This window comes from Microcebus murinus, chromosome 7 (assembly GCF_040939455.1).
Source record: "Microcebus murinus isolate Inina chromosome 7, M.murinus_Inina_mat1.0, whole genome shotgun sequence".
NCBI classification, from domain to species: Eukaryota; Metazoa; Chordata; class Mammalia; order Primates; family Cheirogaleidae; genus Microcebus; species Microcebus murinus.
Genome location: NC_134110.1, coordinates 5,040,452 through 5,055,227, shown reverse-complemented (window position 1 = coordinate 5,055,227; position 14,776 = coordinate 5,040,452). Strand labels below are relative to the sequence as shown.

General features: G+C 60.7%; 1 protein-coding gene across 1 annotated transcript; it reads right to left on the bottom strand.

Annotated features, from left to right (window-relative positions):
- Window positions 1-186: 186 nt before the first annotated feature.
- On the bottom strand, window positions 187-14,680 carry IDH2 (isocitrate dehydrogenase (NADP(+)) 2). The gene is made up of 11 exons (XM_012763320.3): window positions 14,480-14,680; window positions 6,969-7,060; window positions 5,913-6,078; window positions 4,455-4,615; window positions 4,224-4,367; window positions 3,589-3,725; window positions 3,251-3,402; window positions 1,415-1,527; window positions 1,147-1,244; window positions 964-1,056; window positions 187-546 (listed from the first exon to the last, which is right to left on the bottom strand). Exons 1-11 carry the CDS (start codon window positions 14,586-14,588, stop codon window positions 459-461), a joined length of 1,353 nt encoding a protein of 450 aa, XP_012618774.3. The 5' UTR covers window positions 14,589-14,680; the 3' UTR covers window positions 187-458.
- Window positions 14,681-14,776: the final 96 nt, after the last annotated feature.

Here is a 14,776-nt window from a genome sequence, read left to right as displayed (position 1 = left end):
ACCGGGAACTGCATCGTGCTAGGGAACCCCAGGAACCCCCAAGCCTGCACCCCCCAGTGCCAGTGGGGCCCGGGCTGCTCCAGCGGAGGGACACGGAGGCTCCTGGCCGCACCAGTCTGTCCCCGGGGAAACCTCCACTGCGGAGCCCCCCGCCTCCTCCCTCTCAGGGACAAACACAGCAGACAGTTTTGCAAAGAGCTTTTTAGTAGCTAAAGGCGGCACCATGTGCTCCAGGGCGACATGAATCACAGTATGCGGAACATACTGGCCGGCTGAGGTAAAACACGCGGTTCCTGCCCCACGCCACCGCCGTGAGGGGAAACACACACGTACTCTTAAAAACATCTCGCTTATAAAAACCGTCCCCTAGAAAGGCCTCCAGAGAAGGGGTGAGGCTCACCCTCCGCCGCGGGTGGGAGGACCGGCGGCCCGGCCACCGCGGCGGCGGGCGGCGCCCCCTACTGCTTGCCCAGCGCCCTGTCCAGGTTGCTCTTGATGGTGTCCAGGAAGTCGGTGGTGTTCAGGAAGTGCTCGTTCAGCTTCACGCTGCGGAGAGAGGACACGCTCGCCTCAGGGGCGGCCGGGGCCTGGACTTCGGAACGACCTCCCCACGCGGCCCAGGCCGCAGGCCAAAGGCTACCTGCAGCCCGGTGCCAAAGGGCCACGGCGAACTCGGCAGGAACCTGGCAGGCCTGTCCTTTCCAGGGGACGGGCACCTGGGAGCAAGCTCTCCCGGGAGCGCATGGGAGGGACGAGAGCCGCTCTGAGCAGCGGCTTCAGGGACAGGGACTGGCCGCGGGAGCGCCTGAGCCCTCCCTCAGGGCTGTGGACCTGCCCTGCCCCCGGCCCCCGGCAAAGCTCAGCTGGCTCACGAGGGGGACTCTAACAGGGGTCCCCCGGCCTCTTCCCACCTGGCCCCGAGGTGCTGGAAGGCCACCCCGCCCTCCGCCCCAAGCCACGCACTTGCTGAGGCCGTGGATGCAGCCCGCCAGGTCCTTGGTCATGGCTCCGCTCTCCACCGTCTGCACGCACACCTTCTCCAGGGTCTGGGCAAACCTGCAGGGCCAGGGCAGCGTGAGGCCCCGCTGTGCAGGGCCGGGACCCAGGGCCTGCCCGGGCCAGCTCAGGCTGTCCCTCAGCGCTCACCCGATGAGGTCCTGGCTCCCGTCCAGCTTGCCCCGGTGCTCCAGGCCACGCGTCCAGGCGAAGATGCTGGCGATGGGGTTGGTGCTGGTTGGCCGGCCCTGGGGACAGGGGTCGCAGGGGTGTCGAGAGCCGAGCCGCCCAGCAGGAAGGCTGCCTGGACACCAGTGCCCACCCAGGCTGGCCGGGCTGTCCCCCCAGCCCTCAGGCCGTGGGCTTTGGGCCCATTTGGGGCAGAGGGGCTTCCTGCAGCCACATGCCTCATACTCACCTTCTGGTGCTCCCGATAGTGGCGGGTGACCGTCCCGTGAGCCGCCTCGGCCTCAATGGTCTTCCCGTCCGGGCAGACCAGCACGGATGTCATCAGGCCCAGGGAGCCGAAGCCTGAGGGGCAGAAAGACTTCCTCTCGGTGCTGGTGCCTCTGCCCTTGTCACCCGCTGTGGCAGCCACTCAGCTCCTGGCTCCACGTGCCACCCGCCCACTGTAACTGGGAGGACGGCACCGTCTGGGGCTTCTTTGGCCCAGCGAGGGGCTCTAGGACCCAGCACAGAACGATGGGCACTTGAGGGTGGCTATGGTCGGCACACTAACACACGTCTGTGTCCCACCTTCAGGCGCTCAGAGCCTGTGGCCTGTGGCCCGCAGGCCCCTGCAGCCTCCCGGCACCTGCCCACCTGCCCGCCAGCTGGGCTGGGGACCGGGGCTGGAGCGGGCAGAGGCACAAAGCCGCGGCCGGCCGGTTCCCAGCCATCACGTTTGCCGCTGCTCTCTCAAGCCAGGCTCCGGCCTTGTGCTTCATTTCCAAATTTTCCCCAATGCAGACGTCAACACAAGTGACCCCTGCTGTTGTCACGGACTCTAGGGCTTCCAAAGTCGCCCCCCTCTGCCCTGTGGCCCCCAAACAAGGATGGTGGTGGCCAAGAAAGAAAAAGCAGACAGCTGCAACGTGAAAATGGCTCGTCTGAGAGTTTCTGCCATTTTCACCTGGACCCGCCCGCGCCACAATTCCTCACACGCTTAGGTTGATTTTCACGCCTTTCTCGCTCCCATCCTAGGTGGGGAGTGCTCTGGCAGGGGATCGCCACGGAAAAGCTGAAGGTAGGGAGACCCTCGGCCTTTCCACGGCCTGGGGACCTCCCCTTCCTCCTGCTCAGGAGCCGCCCGGTGCAGCTCTAGGTCTCGCCCTCCTCTTCACGCCTGCGCCCCTCCCGCGCCCTCAGCCTTTCCTACTCTTGTTCCCAACACAAGCGGGCCATTTCTCCTGTTCTCTCTCTCTCTCTTTTTTTTAAGACAGACTCTCACTCTATTGCCCAGGCTAGAGTACCATGGCGTCAGCCCAGCTCACAGCAGCCTCAAACTCCTGGGCTCAAGCGATCCTCCTGCCTCAGCCTCCCGAGTAGCTGGGACTACAGGCACACACCACCATGCCTGGCTAATTTTTATATATATATATATATATTTTTTTTTTTTTACTTGGCCAATTAATTTCTTCCTATTTTTAGTAGAGACAGGGTCTCGCTCTTGCTCAGGCTGGTTTCCAACTCCTGACCTCAAGCAATCCTCCCGCTTTGGCCTCCCAGAGTGCTAGGATTGCAGGCATGAGCCACTGCACCCAGCCTCTTGCTGTTCTCTAATGGCCTCACCCTCGCTTTCTCCTGCAATCCAGGTTTGTCTTCCAGGACACTCTAGGGCTTGGGCTTTGCCATCTTCCCTGATATTCTCCTACACCCATTAGGTTTACTGTGCAAACAGCATTCCCTGTCATTTAAAGTGCACCCAGTCCTACCTGATCCCATCTTCCCAGCAGAGCCAAACCCTCAGGGTCAGGAACAACCTCAGGGCTGGCAATCTAGCCCTTTAGGACTTGGATTCCTGAGCCCTGCTTTCTCTCTAAGGGCAGCCTCAGTGATACACCAGTCCAAACCTAGTTTGTGACCCTCCTTCACTCAGAGGCCAGGGAGCTCCTGCCCCCTGCTGTCCGCAGGAGGCCGTGCAATGGGTCCTGCTGCTCCACGACAGGTTTCTACCAAAAGCGTCTGAAAATGCTCCCAGCCAGAGAAGACCAACGGTCCATCCCCCCCGGGGAGCAGGGTCCCCCCGTCGTACCCTGGGCCAGGATGTCTGACTGCACGTCTCCGTCGTAGTTCTTGCAAGCCCACACGAAGCCGCCCGAGGACTTGAGGACCTGAGCTACCATGTCGTCGATGAGCCGGTGCTCGTACCAGATCTTGTTCTTGTCGAAGTCCGTCTTATAGTGCCTGCGGGGCAGGGGCCGTCGTGGGGACAGAGCAGGAGGCCGAGGGGCTGGGGACTCCTCCCTGAGCCTCAGCACTTCGCCAAATGCACTGGGACCTCTCCCGGTTACGGGGGGTGGGGGAGGGTGGGGGGGCAGCGTGGGGAAGGGTGCGGAGTCTGCGGGACGCAGCAAAGGAAGAGGCTGTTACTTGTCAAAGATCTCCTGGAAGATGTCCTTGAAGCGCCCGTCGTAGGCTTTCAGAATGGTGTTCTTGGTGCTCATGTACAGCGGCAACTTCTTCTGGATGGCGTACTGGAAGCAGCTGTGCGCAAAGCCCGAGATGGACTGCAGAGGGAGGGAGCGGGCCTGGCATGGTCCCCTGGCCTGGGGACTGCCGGTCTCCTCCCAGGCTCCCAGCGCCAGGCCCAGACCCCCAGGAATGGCACTGTGCCCCCCACACCGCGGCGGCTTGCACCAGCTCCGTGCAGAGAGCTCGCCGTTCCTGCCTGCCGGCCCAGCGCCGCTCCCAACTCCGAGGAGCAGGCGGCCCCCGGCACCCGCCCTTCCCCAGCGCGTAGACCACAAGGCTGGGGTAGGGCCAATTCCCCCACTCCACTCGCCTCCCGCTCAGAGCCCCCTGCCCAGGGCCTCGTGACCGGCTCGGAGACGGTCACGCGACCCGAGCCTGGCACTTTCGCCGGAACTCGGAGCAAAGAGGCGCTCTCTTCCGACAGAGAGGCCAAGCGGGCAGGGGATAAGCCTGGGGCTGCTGGTGGCCTCTTCACGGCCTGAGAGCGAGGCCAGCACAGCAGAAAGGAGGCCAAGAGACAGGCCGGGCCTCACCTCGTCCGTGTTGTACATGCCCATGCCCACGCCGCCCGAGGGGAAGTTGTACACCTCCCACTCCTTGGCGCCGCTGCCGTCCTTCGGCGTGAAGACCATCTTGAACGTGCCGGCGCGATCCGCCACGAAGTCTGTGGCCTTGTACTGCAGAGATGAGAGGGTGGCTCGGGCCAGCAGCTCTGGCTGGGGGGCACCCCAGGGCCACGGGCCCCGCCTGCCGAGCCAGACTACCTGGTCGCCGTGGGCGTGCCTGCCAATGGTGATGGGCTTGGTCCAGCCAGGCACGAGGCGCGGGATGTTTTTGCAGATGATGGGCTCCCGGAAGACGGTCCCCCCAAGGATGTTCCGGATGGTTCCATTGGGACTTTTCCACATCTTCTTCAGTTTGAACTCTGTGAGGACGGAGAGGAAATGGGCCCATTGCAGCCACCACCTTCCCACCAGAATTTGAACCCCAAGCAACACCACAGCCAGACAAGGGCCCTGAAAACCGTCCCAGAGGAGGCAGCGGAGTCTGCACTGTGAGTGCGTGCGCTCTGGAACCCGGCAGTTTTGTGAGGTTTGCACAAAACGAAGTTACGGATAGAATATATCCCAGCCGATGGGGTTACTGTGAGGGTTAAATGAGCTCACAGGCAAAGGGCGTGGAACCGGCCTGCCCGTGCTGGGGCCCTGACAGCCATTTTTATTCCGACATCAAAGGCGGAGACGGCGCAGTCCCAGGGAAAGGGCTTGTCCAAGACCCTGGTGGCACTCTGCCTCCCTCCCGACGCTCTGTCCTTCCCCCTAGTTACTGAGACTGTGACCCTCGACTTCCCGATCCATAAATCCCAGGGTCCAGGTGAAACAAAACAAAACAGGTGAAAAGGACTCAGCACCAAAACGATTCCGGCACTTCGCGGCCAGGGATGAGCCGGCAGGGCAATGGGGCAGGCCCAGCGTTCGCATGCCTCCCCCAGCTCCTCACACTGCGGGCGGGACAGAGAACTCAGAAAGCTCCTCTGCCATCCTTTCTAGAACCGTCCACACCCGGCCCCCTTATCCACACACTGGGGCCATCCATGGAGCCCTGGCCGAGGGGTCCTCGCAGGGAGGCCTGCACGGGCACCGGGGTGGAGGCAGCGGGCACTAGCGATGCTCCCCAGAGGTCTCTGAGGCTCTCACGCCCAGACCCCCCTGCACGGCTCTGCCAAGCCGCCCGCAAAGCAGTCCAGGGCCCAGAGGGACAGGCTGCCCCAAGAAGCCACCATTACTGTGGCAGCATCAGCACTATCTTCCTCCTCCTCCTCTTCCTCCCTGTCGCTGAGGACGCCCACCGCTGGTCAGAGCCACACAGCACGGCAGAAACACCCCTGGCCGGGAAGCTGGGAGACATGGGTTCTGGCCTCAGCTCTGCCATGCCCTAGCCGTGGAACCTGAGGCCAGCCCCTTAACCCCACCTCCCCCGGCCTCGTCCGCAGTGACCTCTAGGGGCCCCGCCTACCAGGCACCCACAGGGAGACTGGGTCACCTCACGGCGCCCACCCCCAGCCCCCAGCGAAGTTGGCGCGGGAAAGCCCCCGTTCCAGAGGCTTCCAACCCCCCAGTCCCCAGGTGAGCGACGCGGCCAGCCTCCCCAACCCCCGTCTGGAGAGCGGGGGGGGGGTACCCCGTGACCCTCCCCCGCCGCCCACCTCCACACCCTCGCACCTTCCACGCGGGCCTCATCGGGGGTGATGGTGGCACACTTGACAGCCACATGGTACTTCTGGGTGGCCAACGCAGAGTCGATGGTGACCTGGTCGTTGGTCTGGTCACGGTTTGGGAGCCCAAGGTCAAAATACTTGAGCTGGACGTCCACATGGGGTAGGATGAGCTGGGGACAGAGGACCAGAGCAAGGCATCAGGCCAGACGGCTGTGACCTGGGGCAGGACACCAAGGGGCAGGAGGAGAAGTGTGCAGGCCCTGGCAGGGGACACCCAGTCAGGGCAGGGGTGAGGGAGGACCAGGGGTGAGGGAGGGGGCGCAGCAGAACACAGGGGTGCAGCCACTCCTCAGTGGGTCCTCACCAGAGCTGGCAGGGGCTGGGGGCTGGAGAGGGGTCAGCAGACCAGGCCACAGCCCTTCAGACCGCTCTTCCCCTATGTGACCTTCTGCCCCCGCCGTGGCGCCCCAACTCACCCGAACCCCCACCCCAAGTTCATCTAGATTGTTCTATACAAGGGGTTCCCCCTTCTCCTCCAAGTGCTCTGAGCGCTTTGCAATCGGAGGTGGTGGCTCTCAACCTTCCTCCCGTGGCCGGACACGAGGCAGGGGCCTTCGCACAGACGATGCCCTCTCCCGGGCAGACCCAGACCAAGGCGGCTTTGGGGATTCAAGCAGCCACCTGGGACCTGTTTGCTGCGGTGGCCACAGCCGCAGGCCGGGCCACGCCCCGCATGCCAGCCCCTGCCACTTTCGATCCTCCCCAAGGAAGCGTGGCAGGAGGCTGGGGGCGACAGACACGTAACAGGGTCATCGGCCCTGTGGGACGCACAGACTTCGGTGCCAGCAGGAGACCCAGGCTGCTCACGACGGCCCCCGCCTGGCACCTATGAACCGCTAGTGGTCAAGATGTGGAGGCAGCGTGGACGGAAGGGCTGTGGCTGTCCACTGGGGGCGGAGGGGGCCCAGGAAGCCGAGGAGGGACCCAGAACCCCGTGTGCGGCTCAGCGCTGTGCCTGGCCAGCCCACCTGCAGAGCCACCCGCTCCGGGAGGGGCCCACCTTCTCCTTGATGAACTGCCAGATGATCCGGGTCATCTCATCACCGTCCATCTCCACCACCGGCTTCGACACTTTGATCCTCCTGTCAGCATCTAGAACCAAGGACACACGATGCATCGCACCCCCGCGGCGGTGGTGGGGAGCCCCTCTCCCCCCGGCCAGACCTGCCCTCCAGCAAGGAGGGAACCGTGGACAGCCAGGGCCCCGGCTGCCCAGTGTCCCAGCGCCCCTCCCCCTTCATCGGAAGCAGCTCCCTGACTGCCTGGGGGACTGGACCCCCCACTGAGGACGCCTGGGGAGAACCAGCCAGAAAGATGCCCAGCCCGCGCCTCACGGGCTCCGGTCTGGCCAGTCAGCGCCTGTCGCCCTGGCATCGGAGGGCCGAGCAGCCCGGCACGGGCGATGGCGGGCCGCTGGGCTGCCCCGTCCCACATCAAATCAAATCGGGGAGGTTGTCCAGGGGCTCCCGCCACCTGTCCCTCAGGGTGGCCCAGGCTCCCCTTTTGTCCAAGACTCAGTTCTTTATATTAACAGCTTTCCTTGCAATTCTACCAGCTGCCCTGTGTCCTTCCAGGAAAATCCCCTCACGCTTAGCCAGTCGCTGACTCCGTGGCTTGCAGCCTGAGCGCCTCTGGCCGGCTGAGGTGGGGAGCGGGCGCAGACAGCCGGGACCGGGGCGCGTGCTCTGTGTCTGGCGGCGCACCGGCCTCCACACACGCGATCCTTGTAATCCCAAAAACAAGCCCGAGGGAGGTATTAGTCTCTCCGTTTTCAATGTGGGGAAACCGAGGCTCGGAGCGATTACCGGCTCACCGCCCAAGGCTGCAGGGCTGGAAAGCAGCAGTGAGGAAGACCCTGACCCTATCCAGCGGCACGCGCAGGCTTACGGCGCCCGAGACCTGGGACGCGACTGGACATGCCAGACCCGTGCCCGCGTGGACGAGAATGCCAAGGAGCACTGGAGGAACCGGCCCAGGTGGGGAGCCGGCAGGGCTGCCTCGGCCGGGGCTTGTCGGCCTGTCGCACCTCTGCCTGCAGCAGCAGACAGAGGCACCGGGCCGGCTCCCCTGCCCAGGGCCCGCGGGGAGCGCAGCCAACGCACACAAACAGGAGCCTGCAGTCGCTGGGCGATGGCGCTCACTGCCGAGAGCAGCGCAGAGCAGGACGCCAGGCGTTTCCCCAGAGCGGAACGGCACCTAGACTAGACACGCACTCGGACGAAGGGAAGGGGACGTCCTCTTGAAAACACTGGGTCGGGTGAAGTGACGGCTAGGTGACAGCAAGGGACGGAAGCCTGTGCAAAGCAGGCCTAGAAACTAAAAAGGCCTGGCCACCCAGGCTCAGTCCAAACCAAGTGCCCAAACCTCAAACAAGGCCCCTTCCAAAGACATGCAAACAGATGTGTTTTTAATCAAAAAGAATCTCAGAGATCACTTCGGGAGACAAATGGGGCTCGGGGAGGGTGGTTCGTGTCAGAGGCGAGACGGAACCCAGGTCCCTGGCTCACGTGCAGCCCCGCCCTCCGGCTCACATGCGGAGACACGGCTAGCAGACCCAGACTGGAAGCCTGTCATTCCCCAGAGAACAGAAGGCGGACACCGCCAGCTCTGCCGCCCTTCCCTAGACACTGCAAGGATTTTCAACCGGAGACACAACATCCCTCCCCTTTCCTGGCCTGAAGCTTGAGTGGGAAGGGCCCCCCGGCGGAGGGAAGTTGCTCAGCTGCCGCAGGGCCAGTTCACCATAGTTTGGGGGAGCGCCGCCTCCGGGGTCATCTGAGGGCAGCTGATCAGATTCGTGAAAAATGGAACCCAGCTTCATGAGGAGGGCTCAGGACAGACGCGTCCGGGACCAGCTCACAAGTTTTGGCCTCAGCCTGGGCTCCGCTGTTCCCGGCTCCAGGCAGGCACAGCAGTCCGTAAGATGTGGGTGCCGCCCCTCCTCTGCAGGGAGTTCAAGGTCAGGAACCCAGCCCTGGTGTGCATGCAGGGGGCAAACTCTCAGAGACCACAAGGCCTACGTATTCACTCGCCAACTGGGTGCTAAGCACCTCTTCCCACTGGGACGCACAAGTGCCTAAACACGACCGTGCCCGAGCAAGCCTGCTGTCGCTACTAGCGTCAGGACTGCTAGGACCTCCCTGCAGCAAACCTCCTGGAGGGGCTGAGGACAGCCATGGGGCCAAGGCCAGCAGCCTTGTTTGATCTGGACCAGGTAGGTAATGGCTTTTTAAAAATACTGGCCAGGCGCGGTGGCTCACGCGTGTAATCCTAGCACTCTGGGAGGCCGAGGCAGTCGGATTGCTCAAGGCCAGGAGTTCAAAACCAGCCTGACCAAGAGCAAGACCCCGTCTCTACTATAAATAGAAAGAAATTAATTGGCCAACTAATATATAGGAAAAATTAGCCGGGCATGGTGGCGCATGCCTGTAGTCCCAGCTACTCGGGAGGCTGAGGCAGCAGGATCCCTTGAGCCCAGGAGTTTGAGGTTGCTGTGAGTTAGGCTGACACCACGGCACTCACTCTAGCCTTGGCAACAAAGCAAGACTGTCTCAAAAAAAAAATATATATATATATATTAATTGGTGGCTAAGCTTTAAATATCAAGAAATTTCAACAATAAATTAATAAATGGGCAAAAGCCTTGAAGAGACCTTTCTGCAAAGATGTCGTGCAACAAGCACATGAAAACATGCTCAGCATCACGAATCATTAGGGAAATGCGGATCAAAGCCACAGTGGGCTGTCACCTCACAGTCCTTAGGGTACCTACCACCAAAAACCCAGAAAATAACAAGTGTTGGTGAGAGTGGGGAGAAATCGGAACTGTTGCAGGGAAGGTAAAACGGTGCCGCTGCTATGGGAGACAGCGTGGAAAAACAAAACAGAATCTCCATAGGATCCGGCAATTCCACTTCTGGACATAAACCCAAAACAACCGAAAGCAGCGTCTCGAAGACATACACGTGCACCCATGTTCATGGCTGCACTGCTCAGAGTGGTCAAAAGGCGGAAGCACCCAAGCGTCCCTCCACGGATGAATGGATAAACAGAATATGATACAGTCCCCCCATCCACGGTTTCCCTTTCCACGATTCAGTTACCTGCCAGTCAGTCGCCCACGGTTAACCACAGTCCGAACTGAGGTGAGCACGGTACAACGAGATATTTTGAGAGAGAGAGAGACCACATTCAGGTGACTTTTATTAGGGTATATCCTTATAATTGCTCTATTTTATTATTAGTTACTACTGTTAATCTCTTACTGTTGCTAATTTATAAATTAAACTTTATCACAGGTATGCATATACAGAAAAAAACGTAGCATATATCGGGTTTAGTACAAGTCACAGTTTCAGGTGTCCACTGAGGATGATCTCAGAATGTGCCCCCCGCCAAGGATAAGGGGGACTACTGCATACACACACAATGCAACAGTGTTCAGTCTTAAAAAGGAAGGAAATTCTGACATATGCTATCATATGGATGAACCTTGGGGACATCGTATCAAATGAAATAAGCCAGTCACAAAAGAAAAATACCATGTGACCCTACTTACATGAGGTGCCTAAAATAGTCAAATTCATAGAAACTGAAACTAGAACTGAGGTTGCAGAAGCTGTGGGGAGGGGGCAATGGGGAGTGGTTTAACGAAGAGTTTCAGTTTTGCAAGATGAAAAGCTGGATGGTGGGTGGTGGTGATGGTTACACAACAATGTGAATGTACTTAACACCTCTGAACTGGGCACCTAAAAATGGTTAAGATGATAAATTCTGTTACATTGTTTTTTTACCAACATGAAGAATAAATACATATAATAAACACTTAAACCAGTCCAAAAAGAGCAGATTTTTACATAAAAATCAAGATATGCAGCAGACACTCACTCGTATGGAGGACAGGCCGGGCTGACGGTGGCTCAGGGTGGTGTCTACCATGTCTCCCTACATTCCAGGCCTGCCATGTGCCCTCCAGAGTGCCCCGGGGCACTGGAGTTCGAGACCCCTGTCTGCTGTTCTGCCTGTATGGTGGAGACACCACCATGGTCTGCCCTGGTCTGGGAGACAAGTGGTGACAGAGACCTGAAATACAAGCAGCAGGGAGGCCTCCCTGAAAACCTCAGAGTGACAGCCCCCGCGACCATGCACTACACAAACACTGTGCTGGCAAGAGTGCAGGGTGGAATTACGCCACTCACAAGACGCCCATTAGGCCAACTCTATTCCCCATTTGGGGCTCCTAGCGCCCAACACTGAATAAGGATCTCAAAACCCATCCCTGGCTTGGGGATCTGCTCACTACTCCCAGTTCAAGGCCAGAGGTCCCTCCGCGGGTGGCCGGCCCAGAGCATAACTGCCTTCTCCACATTCCTGCCCATGCTGCTCACAGCGAGAGGCTGCTCTGTCAGCAAGTCCCAGAGAAGGATCAGAAAGTCGGAAAGGCCCCAATTCCTAGGGGCTCAAGAAGGCAGGACAGCAATTCTGGAAAAGATTCCAGTATTTTCCATGGTGTCATCCTTCACTCCTCCCTTTCTCTCACACCCACATCCAAACCAACAAGATACACCCAGACCTTTGAAATACACCCAGCATCCAACCACCGGTCATCACCCCCAGTGCCACCATCTGGGTCCAAGCCATCACTTTTTATTGCCAGCTTATGTCCATAGCCTCCCACCAGGTCCCTGAAGCCAGATAAAATGTAAATCAGATCGTGACAATCCTCTTAACACCGTACAAAGCCTCCCCTTTCACTCAGAGTAAAAGCCAAAGTCCTTACAAACTACATGCCCTGCACAGCCCCCTGCCAGCCCTGACTCCCATAACTCTCCATGGCGCACGCACGCTTCCTCTCTGCTCCTCCATCATGGCTTCGGCACCTGTGGGTCCCTGTCCCCTGTACCTAAATGGCCCGCTTCCTCCCTCCTCTGCGCTTCATTCACTGAGGTCTCTTCCGCTGCCCTGTCCGAACTTCCACGTTCACAGCTTCCTCGCTGATGTCTTGTCCCGAGGTCTCGTGACCACGAATCACACGAGTCCACATCTGCCTTATTTACTGCCTGTCCCCTCCATAAGGCAGGAACCTCTGCTGGTCCTGTTCCCAGCTCTATCCTCAGCACCTTGCGTGGTGTCTGGCATTAGAGTAGGAGCTCAAAACATTTGTTAAAGGCATAATGAAGGTCAAGTTAAGGGCAACTTGGTCTGTGGTCAGGGCTGCCCTGCCCTCACCTCCGGTTTCTGTGAATGTGCTCCCTCCCCTGCCCCCTGGAAGCAGGGCCCCACAGGGGCTGGTGGGTTCTTACCAGCAGACGGCACCAGATGTACTGGGTACAGGGCCAAGGCACCAACACTGTCCCCTGCCTTTTGTAGCTGGCTTGGAGAGCCAGTGTGAGGGACAGGCCAGTGCCCACACGCCCGGCAGGACAGCTCGCCTTGGCAACGGAGGCTCAGGCCAAGTCCTGTCCTAACTACTGTCTTCTCTCTCCTAAGTAGGGAGCTAAGGGTCCCCCAGAAGCTGTGGGGGGAAATGGGCTCCGTGCCCTGGAGACACTTATAACTCTTAATATTACAATCTGCTGGTATTCCTAACGTGGGCGTACAGAGCACAAACCCCAGGGAAGGCCACAGACCCTGGCTTCCAGGAAGCAGAGAGTAGTTTCCAGAACCTCATAGCTGGAATGGGAATCAGCCCAAGAGGCCTCCACCGCATGGAAGATTTGGGGGCAGGCCTCAATCCCTAAACACAGCCACTCAGAACAGCTCTGGTGGGGCAGCTGGGGTCATATCTCATGAGGCTGAAAGACTTGAAAAGTTAAGGGGCAAGAATTAGGTTTCTGGGCTAGGCCTGGAGTAAAGAAAGGCTGGGTAAGTGATTCTCCCATGGTGCGGTTCGAAGAGCCTGCCTCTACTTCCCCAAGCTGCAGGAGGCCTGTGGAGTTGCAAGGTGAGAAAGAGAAGCGTGTGGGAATTACCGGGCAGCAAACACACAGGACTGTTTCAGCCCAAAAATATTCTCTCCTTGTCATCAAGGGGAATGCCAAGTATTCTTTCTCCAGCTGCGTTGCCAGGTAACAAGCTGGCAGAGTCACAACTGTATAGTCTAATACCCAACTCAAACTCCAAGCATTTTTCCCATTAATAACCAAACCACACAGGGACTTCTGGAAGGACCTGCAACTGACTGCTTTTTTTGTGTTTATCCAAATTCAGGCCCCAAAAGGGGCTTTGTTTTCCTGTTTGTGTGTGCTTTTTGTTGGTTTTGGTTTTCTTTTGTTGCTCTCTTTTTTTACCAGTAATGTAGGGAAAAAGAGAGAACTGGGGAATGTATCTAACTTCCACCATATTTTGCTGAAGGTGGTGCCCTATGGGAATCTTTGGGGTCTGGGGCACTTGGAATCTTGGAGTTGCAGGGCTGCCTGGCTTAGAAGTAGATCCCAGAACTATAAAAGCAGACATGCCCCTTTCTCCTTGGTGGGGGGAGGGGGGGTGGGGCCGGGACCCAAGCCCTTTCTCTCCTCCCCACCCCCTCTGGTCAGCTGCTCGCACACTCTGTTAAGGATTACAGCCTCTGCCTCTGGCCAGGCCAAGCAGGGTGGGCCCCATCCCCTCTTCCTCACTCCCCTGGCTCTCCCCAGGGGCTTCTGGGCAGGTCGGGATACGGGTTTCCACGGCAACAGGCATCAGACAGGGCCAAGGGCCCGACACTGTCCCCTGCCTTTTGTAGCTGGCGTGGGGAGCCAGTGCGAGGGGCAGGCCAGCGCCCACATGCCCGGCAGGGCAGCTCGCATGGGTCATGGAGGCTCGGGCCAAGTCCTGACTCCACTGCTGTCTTCTCTCCTAAGCTGGGGGCTGAGGGTCGCCCTGAAGCTGTGGGGACGGTTCTGGAGAGGGACATTGTGCGCGGGCTGCCAGGTCTCCCGGTGGGGGAGCCAGGTAGCAGGTAGCGGGGGCACGGGCCGGCCAGCAAGAGAAGGCCGGTGGAGCCGGGATGGAGAATCGAGCGCAGCACGAAGGCGAAGGGGGGGGGGGCGGCCAAACAAAAGGGGGAATTAAGAAGGACTCTCCTTCAGCCGCCGCGTAAAAGGCTCCCGAAATAGCTGACGTGGGCCTGGTCGCGAGGAGCGATTAAAGCGCGCCCGGCTGAAGAGGAAGGGGAAGCGGCCCCTTTGTCTGCGCGGGGCCGCGCCGCGACCCTCCCTCTCGCCCGCGGGGCGGGCCGCCGCTCCCGCCCACCTCCGTCGCCCGAGTCCCTCCCGGGGCGCGGGACGGGGGCGCCCTCCAGGTGCGGACGCCCGGGACCCCTCCCGGAATAGCCGGGGGCGCAGGGCCGGCAGCTGCCCGGGCCACCAGTTGTCACTGTCCTTCAAGTCCCTGCCCCTGCGCGGGAGCGGCCCGAAACGCCGGGCGGGGAGCGCGCGACTGGCCACCCCGCCGCGGGCGTCGCGGGCCGCGCTCCCGGACCCCCCCCCCGGGAAGCCGCCACGTCGCGCCCGGTCCCGGCGCGGCACTCACAGTGGCGCCGCGGCTGCTCTTGCGCGGCGGGGGCCGTCGGGGCCGCGGGCGCCCAGGCCGGGCCCGGGGCTCTGCCGAGCGCGCGCGCGGCCCGCAGGTAGCCGGCCATCGCGAGCGGCGGCGGGCGGCGAGGTCCGAGCGCGGGCCGCTCCCTGGGCGCCTGGCCGCGGGCTGCCGCTGGGCCGGGCCCGCGCCGGCCGCCGGGACCCCCGCCGGGGCGGGGCCGCCAGCGCCGCCGCCCATTGGCCCGGCCGGGAGGGGCGGGGCCCAGCCGCCCGCCCCCGCCGCGGCCCGGGC